The 15,920-nt window shown below is 36.7% G+C and overlaps 1 protein-coding gene across 5 annotated transcripts in view; it reads right to left on the bottom strand.

The window, feature by feature from the left end:
* LOC114133880 (CAP-Gly domain-containing linker protein 4) overlaps positions 1 to 15,920 on the bottom strand; it is a 29,895-nt gene that overhangs the window by 13,767 nt on the left and 208 nt on the right. For 4 of the 5 annotated variants that reach the window (XM_028000010.1, XM_028000013.1, XM_028000011.1 and 1 more), the window contains exons 2-8: positions 13,130 to 13,192; positions 12,726 to 12,872; positions 11,426 to 11,565; positions 10,751 to 10,844; positions 10,432 to 10,593; positions 9,497 to 9,615; positions 4,052 to 4,300 (exon numbers count right to left, since the gene is read on the bottom strand). In XM_028000010.1, coding sequence (XP_027855811.1) covers positions 4,052 to 4,300; positions 9,497 to 9,615; positions 10,432 to 10,593; positions 10,751 to 10,844; positions 11,426 to 11,565; positions 12,726 to 12,872; positions 13,130 to 13,169 — 951 coding nt within the window. In that variant the 5' untranslated portion in view covers positions 13,170 to 13,192. The remainder of the gene's footprint in view (positions 1 to 4,051; positions 4,301 to 9,496; positions 9,616 to 10,431; positions 10,594 to 10,750; positions 10,845 to 11,425; positions 11,566 to 12,725; positions 12,873 to 13,129; positions 13,193 to 15,920) is intronic. The other variant, XM_028000012.1, reaches the window with a different exon arrangement.

Here is a 15,920-nt window from a genome sequence, read left to right as displayed (position 1 = left end):
AATACGAAACATTACAGTATTGCATTACAGAGGGTCAAAGCTTCCAAGTTATCAATTAAAATTGAATATAAATATGTGAGCCCCTTGATGAGATTATGAAAGGTGTAATGTGGAGAATAAACCTACAGCCAAGTTGCACATAAACAAAGAGGAACACTGCCACCTAAGGGGTCAAATACAGTCAATCTGCTATGCATAGTAGCCAGATATGTGGGTGATAAGCCAGAGACATATTTTTGAGTCAAAGTAGGACAATTAAAAATCTAATTAAAAATCTAAAATTTTTCTCCCCATCTAGCAATGTCATGTCCTAAACAGCAATGTAATGTCCTAAACAACAATGTCATGTCCTAAACAACAATGTCATGTCCTAAACAACAATGTCATGTCCTAAACAACAATGTCATGTCCTAAACAACAATGTCATGTCCTAAACAACAATGTCATGTCCTAAACAACAATGTCATGTCCTAAACAACAATGTCATGTCCTAAACAACAATGTCATGTCCTAAACAACTTGCTTTGTTGGGGGCCCTATGCTTCATCTCCAGCTGGCAATGTGGCAGGGGGTTGAGGGACATCTAGACTATGCTGTGGTGTTTGCCATCTTCAGCTTAATGAATTTTGTTATAAAACCGCAAATAAAAACATTAACATAGAATATTATTTTAATCAGCCAGTTGCCAGAAACTGCTGATTGGAACCAGCTGGTTTCAGCTGACAATAGGTGAAAGCAGTTTGCCTAAGCGATCACAGATCACGCCAAACACTCTTTAGTGCAGAAACTGTAACAATGTTCAGTGGAAGACTCAACTATATTTCCAATATCAGTGATTTGGTTATAATTAATTAAGAGGAAGCAGAATGTTTTAATCAGCTGTTTAAAATGAAAATATGTTGGCTGTTCATGGAACAAACTAGATTTAAAAAATATTGGCAACCATTTAGAATTCAATACAGCGTGACTCTGAGCAGCCAGATCTGAAGGTGTTGTCAGGATATGTTTAAACTTTTAATTACATGACAACACCAGTTGTTAAGGAAATTGGCTGTTGGCTTTATGTCAGTGTTCACAAACAACCAGCACAGAATATGTAGTTATTAGGGACGCAAAATATACCAGCACCAACATCAGTATCGGCTAATACTAGTAATTTTTCAACATATCTGTATTGTTCCAATAAATTAAACCAGGCCGATAACAACCGTTATTTATTTCCATCTTGCTGAAGTTTGTTTCTGGAGCTGAGGAGATTATGTAGGATTTGTTTGGTCAATGTAACAGAGACGCAGTTGCAGGATTATGGAGAATTTAACTGAAAGAAAGAAATGGAGGGAAAGTTGGCTGTGTGATAGTTTTTTTGAAGGTGTTAACTGGGTAGTGAAAAATATACAATACAAAAACATTTCATATCGGTGCATCACTTGGGTAAAAAAAAAAAACAACTGTTAATTCCACCACTGAGGAATTTTTATATGGATTTCCTTTCCGCAACCTAGAACTCTGTGTGGGTCTGCAAATGCAATTTGTTTAGTTACTGTCCAATCAGCCTCTGATTGGACAGAGGCTGATTGTCAATATTTGTCAATATTTTTGCCAATATTTTAATTTTTAATTTCAGAATTAAAAATAATTCTGAAATTAGAAGCGAACAAATTAATTTGGATCTGTGATCAAAGGTTGACAAACTGCACAAACCTGGTTTTCTCATGCAGTTTATTTATCAAGATTGAATAATTTGATTTAGTGAAAATACTTTTGTACCTTATTTGCAATGCTATGTTGATTTGAATAGTAAATTTGAAAATATTCCAGTTAAACACCACAGCTGACAAATCTAACAACCTCCAACATTCTTAATCCAACAGCCTCACCTAATATGATCTTTGCAAGTTCTTGCAAAAAGTAACTTTTCCTTTGAATCACTGAAATCTGACCAACTTGGATCCTTAGACCATGCTCTCTCATGCTTCAATACAACTGAAAAATTTTAAGGTCTCATTTAAATTTAATAAACTCCTGAGCACAGTGTAGAAGAAGAAGCCCCTTATGTTATAAATTCAGTTTCTGGGAACTGGCGGTGTTTCAGTTTTTCAAAGTTGCACAGAAAAAAAACATTTATAAACCCACTCCCTAACATCACTGCATCAAATTTTCTCTTCTGTGTTATGAAGGTAATAGAAACCCTGCAAGTTTACAGAAACAGAGTGCTTTAACTAGGTACAAAGTTCATGCCTTTCAGCATTAATGGATTTGTGCATCAGCGTGCTCTGAATGTGGAAATGAAAATTGGACTTTCTAGATGCTCAAAACAATATTTCACACACTTGTAAAATAAAGGTCTAATCAGCAAGCAGACATGTAAAAAATGCAAAAAGCCTCGAGACTCAGCTAGGGTTCATAAGATGGATCGGAAACTTTTTTACAAGTCGATGGGTTTACAGATGCGGTCAGAATTGTATTAATTAAAGGCTTTAAAGATTTAGTTGGACTACTTTGGAAAGATTAGTGGTCCAATGATTAGAGCACATACAACTTTTTAAAAAACAAGAAAACAAGTCATTTTTAAAAAACAAGAAATGGCATCACAAGTTTGAATACACAGTTTTTACTCTAATGCACAGAGCTGTACAAACACCTCTGCTAATATTTAGTGAAACATTCCTTAAGTTGCTCTTAGTAGTCACCAACAATGTTGGCTGAATAGTTGAGCAGTCTTCTTGGAGGAATTGGCAGAAATAATTTAGTTATTAATTATTATTATTTCTTTTTGCACACACACACACACACACACACAAAATCACTTTCGTGACTGTACGACAGAAAAGGAGGGGTTTAGAAAAACCAGTAAATCCCTCAAACAACTGTAGATGCTAAATTTATCAAAAAACATCAATATAAAGATGATTCTGATAGAGTTATGGAAAATATACCGAAGCAAGAGTCAGGTATTTGATTCAACCAAACAGAATTAATCACACATCATGGCACAATCATAAATTTTAACACATCGAAAATGAGTGAGGTGGTACTTGTGATCTGAACCTCAAATTAATACCTACGCTCAAACATAATATGACAACTATTTAGACACAACAGGCCTATTTGTAAAATACATTTTCTTCCCAGACAGGTAAGCCTTCTCTGCTTTCTTAGAGCGCTTTATGTCAAAAGGATTACATATGGTTCAAGCATCACACCGATCATAGCTGATCAGCAAGACTGAAGATTTTCTTTAGGTATAAAAACGTTTTATGACAAAGACGCATTTTCTGATACATGCTGTACCTCAAATAAATACAAAAAAAAATAGAGTTTACTGTTGTGACACTGCAACAATCTGACAGCCAAGAGCATAAATTGCCTGCTAGTGAGGATATTCCTGAAACGTAACCTGTAATTATACTGTGACTTGTCAAGAGACTTTGCATTAATGCTCATTGGAGTGCTGGTTTGTGCTGATAACAAGTGTGCCACTTTGAGGCAATAAACATGTGTAATGAGCTCAAGTGAGAAGTATGAACAACAGTCACAGTCTAGTCAACACCGTTGGTGGTGCAGATCAAAGAAAGGTGTAAAAGAAGATGACTCACAGGCAAAGAAGATGCATAATCAGTACAGGCCTTTCACTCACAGATGCAGTCTGTAACGGATGTGTGCAGCCTGTGAAATGCATTTAAGAAGATCTATAAAAAATACTAAATAGTCACATCAATTTGAGATTTGGTTCCATCCTCACTGGCATCACATTGAGGCTTGTTAAATGCTAAATTAAATAAGACACTCCTGTATTAGGCTAAAAATACCAGATTGTGACTTGCTGCTGCTGAGAAACGGCTTATTTTAAAAGGTTTCTTGTTTTTTGCAAATCACTGATTCCTAATTAGAAACTTAATCTAGTACAGTAGTGAGACTATGACAAACAAATATAACAGGGGTGTATTTGATCCAGTACAGCTTGACTGACCTCTAAGCAAGACTTCTCCATCAGAGGAAAAAAAAAAAAAAAGATCATCTCTTTTCCTTCGTCAGCAACATGAAAACAAACCTTCTGTCCAGCAATCACCACACGATCCCCGAGTCGGATTCCCATGGATGTGAGCTGCATCCTGGCCTTATCAGAGACAGCAGGGATGACCTGGCCTTGAAGTGTGAGGGGCAAAGGGGAGCTGGGTCTTGGTAAAGCCTGCCTCAGCAGAGTCCGGAGCTCTTTGGCCATGGCGGCAGCATCTGCCATCTCCAGTGGCATATCCAGTGGATCAGGTACAACATCTGCTGGACACTGCCCTTTGTCATTCTAGAAAAAGAGGGATGACTTATTTAAGAAGTGGATTTCATTTTATTTAAAAAAGAAAAACAAACTGTAAAATGCAATTGGTAAAATCAAACACAACCAGCTATCCCACAACTCTCCAAATATTAAGCAGGTACAGAAGATTTATGCATTCTTTCATTTTTATGTTTGGGTCTATTTTGATCCAATAAAAAAGCAGCACAGAGAACAGATTGTTTACCATTTTCATTTTCTTCAAAATGAAAATGGCCACTACTTGCAATATCAAAATAAGAACAATTGTGTCAATGCACTTGGATCATAGCAAATAAGTTTATTTCTCCAGGTAGCTCAGCTCAATTGTGTGAATCGCTAAAATGCTAAATTTATTTATTTATTTAATATTTAAGTTTATTATGATTTTAAACTGCAATTTATTAACTGTGGTTTTGATCCTAATATGTGCCAGTTGAATAATATGAAATATTATGACTGCAGATTAAACCCAAAACAAACTACCTTGAGCAGGTGTATATTGTTTCAAAAGAAATAATTGTCCTGCAGGGCACTATGAGAAATAAATTATGGAGCATTACCTTAAGTTTTAAACTATCAAAAAGCTTTCAAATCAGGTTAAAAAAAACAAACAAACTCCAAGACAGGCAAATTTCAGCATACGGTCAGTATAGTCTCAATGCACACTGCATTTTCAGATAATAACTAACCAAACTGCAAAGGTAAGAAAGGCCCAAAGAGCAAATTATGATGTCATAGCTTTGGACCCTTCTGATAGGTTAACTGACACGTTTGAGCTAATTAGAGGTACACCTGTGAATGTATTTTAAACACACAGCTTTCTTTTCAACATAAAGGGGAAGTAAAAAGTAATCTGCCAAAATATCAGTAAGAGAATTTTCTGGTTCATCCTTGAGAACAATTTCTAGATGCTTGAAGGAGCCGCTTTCATCTGTTCAAACAATTATACGCAAGCATAGACATGATGGGAATGTCTAACCATCAAATCCCTGAGGAAGGAGATGGGTTTTCTTGTCCAATGAAAGTGCTTTGGTCTTAAATGTACAAAATGGCCCCAGAACAAACGCCTTGTGAAGCTAGCAAGACAGTGTCATCATTCACAGTGACGCGTGTCCTGTACCAACATGGGCCGAAAGCCACCCAGTGCCCAAACCTCTAAGCAAGAGGTTTGCTTAGAGGTTTTACTTTTTACTTTTACTTAACTGCAGCGCTACAGAAGTCCAAGCTTAAAGGTAAAACTTCAAGCTCAAGGAGAAAACTACAGGACTTCCATCTAGTTTACAATGAACACTTCTCCTTCTGTACTTTAATGAGAACACCTGCCAACTTCTATGCACCTTAGACTCACTATCACTTCTACATCACATAGAAACATCAGAACTTGTGCCCCTTTTGAAACAGATCACTTATTTTGCTCACACATTCTTTAATTATATTTCAACTCCCAGGACAAAATCCCCTTCAGTACATTTCAAAGAAGCTGATCAGCAGAAAGTAACATAAAGGTTTACCCAGGTGACTCTACGACAGTGAAGATAGACATCTTTGAGTCAGCAAGCTATATTTCAGAAGGAATGCTGCACAGGGAGGTTGTTGTAGAGGTCTGACAGAGGAGAAACCTCAGCAGGAACACTTTATTTGGTTATTTTATGTGGTTTATACGGCACTAAAAAATAGTTTGCACTTGTTAATGTTCAAACACTAAGTTAATGTCCGCCCCTCACAATCTGCCTTGTGTGTGGGTAGGTGAGACATTGAGGCAAAAGAAATTAAATGCTGTAATACCTTTACTCATACAATAGTTTCTTTATTGGAAAAAGGTCTAACCAAGTCATATCCACATATCCAGTTGTGTTAATCACAGTTCATAATCAAATTTAATCCCAAGCAATGCCTCACAGCAAGACATTCTTTAAACTCTTTCCCACACTGACATCGACAAGCTGCAAATGGCTCTCTCTTCCACACAGCAGCCCCACTGTGTCTACAACAGTTAAATTATAATGTTCAGAGGTTGTCAACAGGCATGCTGGAGAGTTATTTACAGCCTGAAAGAGGCCATTTACTGAAAAGGGTTTAACATTTCTATCCACTATAATTTATAGGCAAACTGAATTTCAAAAAAGCAATTCTTTACGTGACAAACATCAGAAATTATTTAGAACATATATGATAGTCAGGAAAGTGATACTCGTAGGCAACCATTTTAAAATTTGGGACAATAGTGTTTGAGAAAACATGTCAGACAATAAAAATATTATCCACAAGACTCTCTCATTCAGAGGGGCAAATGTTAGAGGTCACTACAACACCCTGAGCTCCACCAGGGGAATGCCAAGGTGTTCCCAGGGTAGCTGAGGAACCAACTCAAAACTCATTCCAGCTGCTTGTATCCATTTCTTTCAGTCACTACCCAGACAGCTCATGATCATAGAAGAGTGTAGCAACATAGATCAACGTTTATGCTCATCCCTAATTAAAATTAAGTTGTGTTTTAATGAGACTATATTCCATTTATTTTCAAATGAATCATCAGGATTGTCAGATAGACACTTACATATATCACAAAAGGAATAAATACATGAGTTACACTTTTACAACTGAATTACAGGAATAAATACAATTTTATAACATGATTTTCTGTTTTCAATTCATAAAATCTGCATCAACAGCAATTACTCTATCTCTTAATTAAAACTTTTCCTCTGCTTTAATTTAAGGTCTGCTCAAAAGAACCTTGCAGGGCCAGACCAGACAATCTTTTGACAAAAACACTCAATAAATATTTTTAAAACATAAATATTATAATACAAAATAAAAGTTAGACATTATCATGAAATAGTGAACATGTTAAAAATACAATTTCAGTCCAAGTCCTAAAAAGCTACATTATTGAGCAACATCCATCTCCATAAAGAAAAGAAAAAAAATCATGTCAAGATAAACAAATTGGATCAAAGTAAACAAAGTGGTTCTGGTAAATGATGGAAAAACCGAGGCAGGAAAGTCAGGAGACACCTGGTTCAGTCATGAACAGCAATCTTACTGACATATCAAATGAAGTCCCAGGCAAAAATGTTTCAACTTGGCAAGAGTAAGCAGCAAACATTCCTATCAACTTAACTTTAAATATTTAAATTCAAAAGTCAGACCAGATCTGGTCTAAATATTCAAGTCCAAGTATGCCCCTAGGTTTGCATTCACAGCCCAAAATAAACTGGAAAATGAACAGAGAGAGCACTTATGGATGCACCGCAGAGCAAGAAAATGATTGTATAATTGTGCATAGTGCTTTAGTGACCTCCAGTGGAAGCTGGCACTAAAACAACATAAAAACCAACAAAGACACAACTGACAGCAGAGATCTCCTCATGGAAAACTATAAATTAATCTAAAATCTATGGCCTAAAAGAGTCTGGTGCATTTTAATGTCGTCAAATGACAGCAAAATGGCTGATTTGTTTGAATTCACACTTTCTATTTAACTTTTTTTTTGGAGAAGGGGTACTGCTAAAAAATTATGACATTTAATTTAAAACCACTTTTCAGTGTCAGTTTGAACATGTTCAGCATTAGTGCATGCAGCCGAGCCTTTTTATGAGCTAAATGAGGCAATGGATAGATGTAGGACAGATGTTTATATTCAGTTCAATAACGATTGGTGTTGATTTCTTACCATCTCTACACAGGTTTATCATGTATTATGTCAAAATGCTAAGGTCAGAGAGGGGTCCAAGAAATAATGTCAGATATTTCTACAGCAGTGAAATCTGGAAAAACCAGAGTCAGAAACCGGGTGGACAGATGCATATTAGAACGATGTTTTTAACAGTTAATGGGACAGAAAATAAAGCCCAGATATAACTATTTTCAGCAATTTTTTGTATTTGTACAAACCTGGAAAAAAGCCCCCCAAAAAGTCTAAAAACTTTTTCAAACTATGTATTAATCCAGTTTGCCTTCGCATGAGCTAAATTTCAGCTGAAATGAATTACTAAGATAGTTACCACCTATTAGTCAATTATGCATTTACTATATTAAATATGCTAATTGAATTGTATAAACCAATTTAAAATTTGTTTGCATTATATCTAATTCTGGAAAGTAATTCTTAAGGTGGGAATTGATGTAAATTACATTTCCAGAACTGCAGACCCTCCCACCTCTCACAGAAAAAACAGCTGCACCTGAGGACAGATGAATAGACCTCCTTTCTTTACACAAAAGTAAAAAAAAAAAAAAACACTGAGTGGAATAAATAACACAGATGACTACAGCAAGGATCCCAGGAAGTCAATATAAATAAATGCACCTGTCTTTTTCCTGCTACGGCCTGTTCTGAAGGAAATGTTCGCCATTCCATACTGACATTTTTCTAAAGTCTAGACCCATTATTTACAGTCCATTTGAGCTTGTATAGCAAGCAATTATTTCTCAGAGTTTCAGTGTGAAGCATTAATAAAAGAAAACGTGTTTTCGCTTTTAGAAGCGTATGGCTTTTGATAAACCATACGCTTCTAAAATAGCTGAAAGTTGTCCTACCTCGTCAATCTGCCAAGGCACAAGATAACTGGGTATGGCTCAATTCACATGGTACATATACAATGCTTTTCACCTGTTTTTGTGGGAAGAGAATAAAAATATTTTTTATCCATAAAAGTGCATAAATTGTGTAAATTATTTATACAACTGATATTCTCCAGATGCAAAAGTTTTTAACATGTTTGACCTCTTAACCAGCTCTGTAATCTATTAACTATTTAAACCAATCAAGTAGTTCAGCTACCTAATTACAGGTTAATTACATAGTTCTCCTTACTTATAGATTGCAGCACAATTCAAACTTTGTGGTTCTTTTAGCTTTTAATATATTTTAAAGTCTTATACAAGTTGCATGTTAATACATGTTAGTAAATATAACACTGGCATTCTAGCTCAGATTAGCTAGCACAATTTGCTACAGTGCATCAGGAAAGTATTCGCAGATGTCTTTCCTGATGTCTGAACCTGTCATGAAGAATTCAAAAGAATCAATTCCCTTTCTAAATTAAGGAAAAATGGATCAGTGCCAAGATGCAACTCCAAACATTTTAAATGGTGTGCTGAAATAATTAATGAAATCAGAAGTCAAGTCTGTTGGTGTGTGATTATACAGAAAAGAAAAGACAGGAAAAAAAACCATACCCTGAAAGCTGGATTAGCTCCCAACTCCAGGAGACGTTTGACAGCAGATGTGCACAAGTTGGATGCAGCAATGTGCAGAGCTGTGCCAAACTCAAAGTCACTGCAGGTGGCATCAACCTCTGCAGAGAAAAGGTAGAGGAATTAGTTTAATTTCAGGGGTAGACTACACAGTGCTGTGCTTCTCCCATTATACTGTAATAGGAAAATTGCCAGTGTTCATATACCTTAAATATTTTTATATTTTGAACTCGTACAACCACAAACAGAGGATTGTATTTAAATTTGCTGTGATAGACCAACAGAAGGTAGTGCATAATTGTGAATGCATTTGTATAGAGTACACTATAAATCAAGCCAAGCAATATCTTGTAATCTCTCAGTTGCACTACCTATCTTTGTATTGTCATTTTTTTATTTCTTCCAGGATGGCCTTGTATTTGGCCCCATATATTCCACCAGAAGCTGATCAGAAGCCTCCCAATAGCATGATGTTACCTCATGCTATTGTCGTTTTAGCAAGTGATTATTATTTTCAAAGGAATGTGATATACTAGTATTCCACTAAACCTGGCATTCTGCGTGATAGAAACTTCTAGTCAAATCTAAAAAGGGACTTTTGTACAAGTTTTCTTTATCCCCTGCATAGCTTGTAGAAAACTTCAGATGACTGATTATTCAATCAATCTGCAAAAAACACAATTTCTCTGTATCCACAACAAGCAATAAATACAACACCATCACCATCTGCTGCCTCCATTCACCTGTGGATGCAGCTAATAACCTTACAACCCAGAATGTTTACCACAGCAAGAAGATTAAATTGCTGAGGCTTTAATCCCTGTGGCAGTTGGTGCTGGAAATAGAAATGCATTCCCTGCACTGAATGTTGCCACAATCCTCTCCTCTCTTCTCTGGCAGCAGTTCCCTGGTCTCACCTCCAGGCTGAGAGGCCTGCAGCACCACACCGACCAGCTGGGGAACATCAAAGTAGGCAGCGTAATGCAGCGCCCTCATGTTAGTCCAGCGTGAACGAAGGTTGGGATCAGCACCCAAGGCGAGGAGCTGACGGGCAAAACTAGCTGCCGTTTCTGCATCACCTGAGGAGAAAAAGTATTGTTGACTTTCTTTTGTTTTTTAAAGAATTTGTTGAGAACATTTCTTAAACTTGAGAGCTTTTGTTCGGCAGTAAAACAACAGAAAGAAAAGTCACAGTAGATTTGCATTGAGATTTAGAAGCAGTGGAAAAGAACTAACCAATTCCAGGAGCCCCAGCCTTACAACAGTAGTGCAGAAGGCTCATATCGGTCAATCCATCTCGGTCATTCACACCACAACCTCTCTTCAGGATCTGTGCAGAGACACGATGTGCAATGAGCCTCAAAGAGGCAAATGTCACTGTAGGAATGTCAAGTAACAGTGAAACTCAGGTACAGTGAAGTGAAGAATGAAATGATCCTCTGATAATGGCACTCCTTTTTAAATTTAGACACCATCAGGGACATCAAAAAGGCATTCATTTCTCCAGAGTCAGAAGAAGGTGTGCAAGAAGAAATAATCGCTTACTTAAACACTTAAGAGGAGAGTTTCTCTGCACAATTTACTGCAATGCAGGTATTTTCAATAACTTCTGATAAAAAGGTTTCTGGGTGAGTGGAAAGGAAATACATCTACACAATGTTTTCAGCTTATGTGAGGATTGGGTTGCAGAAATGAGAAGTTCAGGAGGAAACATCCCTGAAAAATATTTCAAAACTTCAAAATTTGTGTGGAAAGTGTTATTAGCCAATAACACTTTTCTGTTTTAAGAGAACCAGTTAAGAAAACCCGTAAAGACCTCGCTGTGGGTCAATCTGAGTTTTACTTTAATCTATTAAGTTTTCATTTATATTTTGCATTGCAATATTAAAGCAACAACTGAGAATCAGTCACCTCAATGCCAATGACGTCAATGTTTTTCTGAACCTGAGGTACCCATTGCCTGAGGACAGCAAATAGCTCAGGTATGGTGGTGTTGGGATCCTGAAGAATTTCTCTGCACTGCGGCTCAGACGGGTCAAAGAAGGAAAACTCTGGAGGAAGAGAAAAAACAAGAATAATGGCAAAACTAATCTGTTGCTATTCATAAAATCATAGAAAGACATTTAGTCCTGATATACATTAAGTTTTAGTATTAGATTATTAAACTGCAGCAGTTTAATAATCTCTCCTTAAATCAGATGCAGTAGTTGACATGAACTGGGACAAATGAGAATTTAACAACCCCAGTGTGGCTGAGGGATCAAATTGACAACATTTCCTTTAATCTAACCAATTTAAAACCTGACATTTGATTTACAATTCTAGGGAATGTTCATTTTCAGCACAACAGTCACAAAAGCTATACATTACCTGTTCAGTAACCAACAGGACTAAACAATCATATACCGTAGGTATAAATGTTCTTGAGGGTTTCCTTGTGTCATCACATAAGGGTTCCTCCTGTTATCTCCCAGAGGCATTATCAAATATCTGGCTGAATAATAACTGTAAGAAGTCTGAAATGTGTGTTAAGAATATAAACCGTCTGTTCATTTCCTTCCAAAAGTATTAACATCCTAAAACTTTTTCATGTTTTCCCAGAAGTACAGCATGTATGCTCTAAATTCCTGTTCTATTTTAGAGCATAGAACATGCTCTAAAATCCTAATAGAGCATATATTATGCAAGCATCAACGACTTGATGCTTAGCTTTCATGTCGTTTCTACCATAATGAAATAAACAGATGCTTTACAAGACATGCATTTCCATTAATTTCAGAAGAAAATTTGAAAAATCAGTGAAGTCAATTTCATAGAATTAAACAATTTGGGAAACATTTCCAAGGTAATGTAGACAAATATGACTGAAGGATAAGGGTGAATGCTTCAGCAAAGTTAGCTAGGGGTTTTCACATTTTTTTCCTAACACTTATTCTACACTTGAAATGTACAAGATAAATGTCACATTATTTGTAGATAAAGTTTTGTGGCTTTTCTATTGTCTTTCCTGCATCACAAATCCTCTCATTTCAATCTTTGTTTTGTTCTTAAAATTTAACCCAGCCTGGTATGTTTTCATTATTAAACCAATCCTAAGATGTGACTTAACTAAGCATCTCTCCATTTCACCTGTCAAGTCATTACTTCATCGTTCTTTTTTCAGAATGACCCAAATCCAGTTATCATGTACTGAGCATGAGCAGATCCTCACCACAGTCACTGGGCCTGGGTGCAGAAGCCACCTGGTGGATAACCACCCGCTGGTGGGGAGCATTTCTTGTGAAGCAGCCCAGGACAGCATCTCCTTCAGCAGGCTCTGAAACATCCTCCTTCGTCATCTCCCCAGCAGGCCCCGCGGCTGGAACAATATTAGAAAGTCTATTCTGAGAACACAAGTAGGTCTTTTCTCTCAATAAAAAAAGCTTTAGCACACTGAAGCTTTCACTTGGTCCACTTCAAGATTTTTTTTTTTAAAACAAAGTAAGCTTTCTTTTTAAAACTACTGGCCTAATGTTCAAACAAGGGGGCTGCAGGAGAAGCAACATGGAGACTGGAAACAGAAACTATGCTACAAATTCAAAACAAGCTCAGATTCACACACAGCCCAAGACTTACTGTTTTCTTTTCCATTATCCCCTTTCTTGATGATCTCCATGAGAGCCTCTCAGTGGAGACAAGCTAAAAATCAAAAGACACAGACTGGGTCCAATAGCTGAGCAGAACTTCAAACCAAAATCCTTCCAAAAATAACTTCAAGTAAACTGGCTTCGGTCACTACGATCTCCGATAACAAACTCACTCTTTCCATTTACACCTTGTTGATCCTCTGACTACCAGGTCCAGTTGCTATTTACAGTCTGTGCACTTTAAAGCCACAGTGGTCTCACCTCTGATCTCCCAAGATGGAGTTTCACTCACATGTGCACCACTGACCTCACTGCCAACTCGTCTGATTTGCCAGACATCACAGATCCACAGTGTAGAGAATGTGACTGGAGGGTGAAAGTGCAAATAAACACTGTCCAACAGGGCAGTGAAGGTGGTTAGGGCTGTCTGTCATGATAAAGGCTTTTCTAAATCCCAGTTATAGCAAGTACCCAGGCTGCTGAGGCATCCAAAGGAAAAAACTATTTAATAATTGTGTCTGTTACACAATTGTTTTTCCACCTCATTCAGGAAAAAATAAAACGCACACACACAAAAAAGAAAAAAGCAAATTTTCAAAATGCAGAATATTGTCAACAATATAAAACAAATTCTTTTTTATTTGATTTGAATATATCAAAGGTAGCAGCAAAAGTTACGCAATTACTCATTGTCAAAAGTCTGGAGAAAGCTTGCACTGATCACAAGACAGTTCAACTAGCATTTTTTTTTCTTTCATGCATTTCCATTTCCTTTATATTGCATTTTCTGTATGTTACATTTATATCTACTTGTTAATCAATCAAATTTTATTTTTATAGCACATTTCAGCAGCAAGGCATTTCAAAGTGCTTTACATCACATCAAACACAGAAACACAATGCAACATAGAATCAACAATCAAAACACAACACTAAGTCAAGTTCCATCAATAAATTTGTAATGATTACGTTTCAAATACAATCCTAAACAGGTGGGTTTTTAGTCTAGATTTAAAGGAAGTCAGTGTTTCAGCTGTTTTACAGTTTTCTGGAAGTTTGTTCCAAATTTGTGGTGCAAAGATGCTGAAAGCTGTTTCTCCTCGTTTGGTTCTGGTTCTGGGGATGCAGAGCAGACCAGAACCGGAAGACCTGAGAGGTCTGGAAGGTTGATACAACAACAGCAGATCTTTAATGTATTGTGGTGCTAAGCCGTTCAGTGATTTGTAAACTAACAAACAGTATTTTAATAACAGTATTTTAATACAATAACAGTATTTTAAATAACAATATTTTAATACAATAACAGTATTTTAAATAACAGTATTTTAAAGTCTATTATTTGAGCTACAGGGAGCCAGTGTAGGGACTTTAAAACTGGTGTTATGTGCTCTATCTTCCTGGTTTTAGTGAGAACGCCAGCAGCAGCGTTCTGGATCAGCTGCAGCCGTTTAATTGATTTGTTAGACAGACCCGTGAAGACGCTGTTGCAGTAATCAATGCGACTGAAAATAAACGCATGCATGAGTTTCTCTAGATCTGGCTGAGACATTCGTCCTTTAATCCTGGAAATGTTCATCAGGTGATAGAAGACCGACTTTGTCTCCTAAACACAGACTAAAGCATCCAGCTTGGCAGTGTTCAACACCAACCAGATTTTTTTTTTAATTAAAGGTTAATACATGTTTTCAGAAAGCTAAATGTTAGTTTGACACCTTTTAAAAAAATAAATTAAAAAAATCACAATAAGTTCAATTTAACACCAACATTAATAACAAAAAAATGCAATACCTCACCTAGCATCTTATATTTAACTTACTTCATAACTAAAAAAGAATAAAATAAACTGTCAACTTAGTTAGGTTAAATAGATGGACAACATCCAGGCTTTGGACACCCCCTGACTTATGACATTTAGAAGTTGTACTTAAAGATGGACTTAACTTCACAATTCACTGTTATCTTGGCAGATTTATTCTAATATTTCAAAAGAAAAAAGCGGTGCTGCTCTCCACCTTTTAGGTACATCTCTGCTCCAACATTCCTGAATCAACTACCTACTCAGTCATTTCTGCAGAGGCCTGGTAATTAGCTATTTATTTCATCCAGGTGTGTTGAAGCAGGGATAGATCTAAGGTTGCAGGACAATGGATCTATGTAACTTCAGTTTTATACATCTAGTATATATGCATGCACACACACGTGGCAAGTTTGATATAGGTGCACCCCATTATTTCAATACCAGCTGCTCCACCCAAATACAGGTCCAATTAACTAGGATAATTAAGAACACCTGTGGACATACTGCTAATCATTTTATACTCAACCAGCATGCTAGCTGGTAATAGATTGGGGTTCTGTGGATTTCTATATCATGTTGCACAATAAACTTGACGTTAGCCAACACAGCATCAAGACCTGAAGACATTAGCCTCCTCAAAAGTGACCTCCTGCTTATGTCACCTGTACCTATATCTGTGTGAGCAGAGGAAACGACTGAGTGGCGTTGTTCTGGACGTCCAATAAATGCGGAGTCAAGTTTGTGTTCTATGAAGGTTAGCCAGTTAGCATATGTCCACAATAAGCTGATAGCTCACCCTCTGACAGGCAAACTACAACTTACTATTAATGGTGTTCCCGAGAATACGTGCATACGAGTTAAGACTCGGTGCTGTTAAAAAGTTGCTTAAGTCATTTCTCACACTCTGTTAGCTCCTTAAATTAGAGTTCACCAAGAAGAACAAACACTGAACCAAGAATGGATCTGTCTTCGGAAAATTAAG

Source organism: Xiphophorus couchianus, chromosome 19 (assembly GCF_001444195.1).
Source record: "Xiphophorus couchianus chromosome 19, X_couchianus-1.0, whole genome shotgun sequence".
NCBI classification, from domain to species: Eukaryota; Metazoa; Chordata; class Actinopteri; order Cyprinodontiformes; family Poeciliidae; genus Xiphophorus; species Xiphophorus couchianus.
This window is presented reverse-complemented; position numbering and strand designations above follow the sequence as displayed.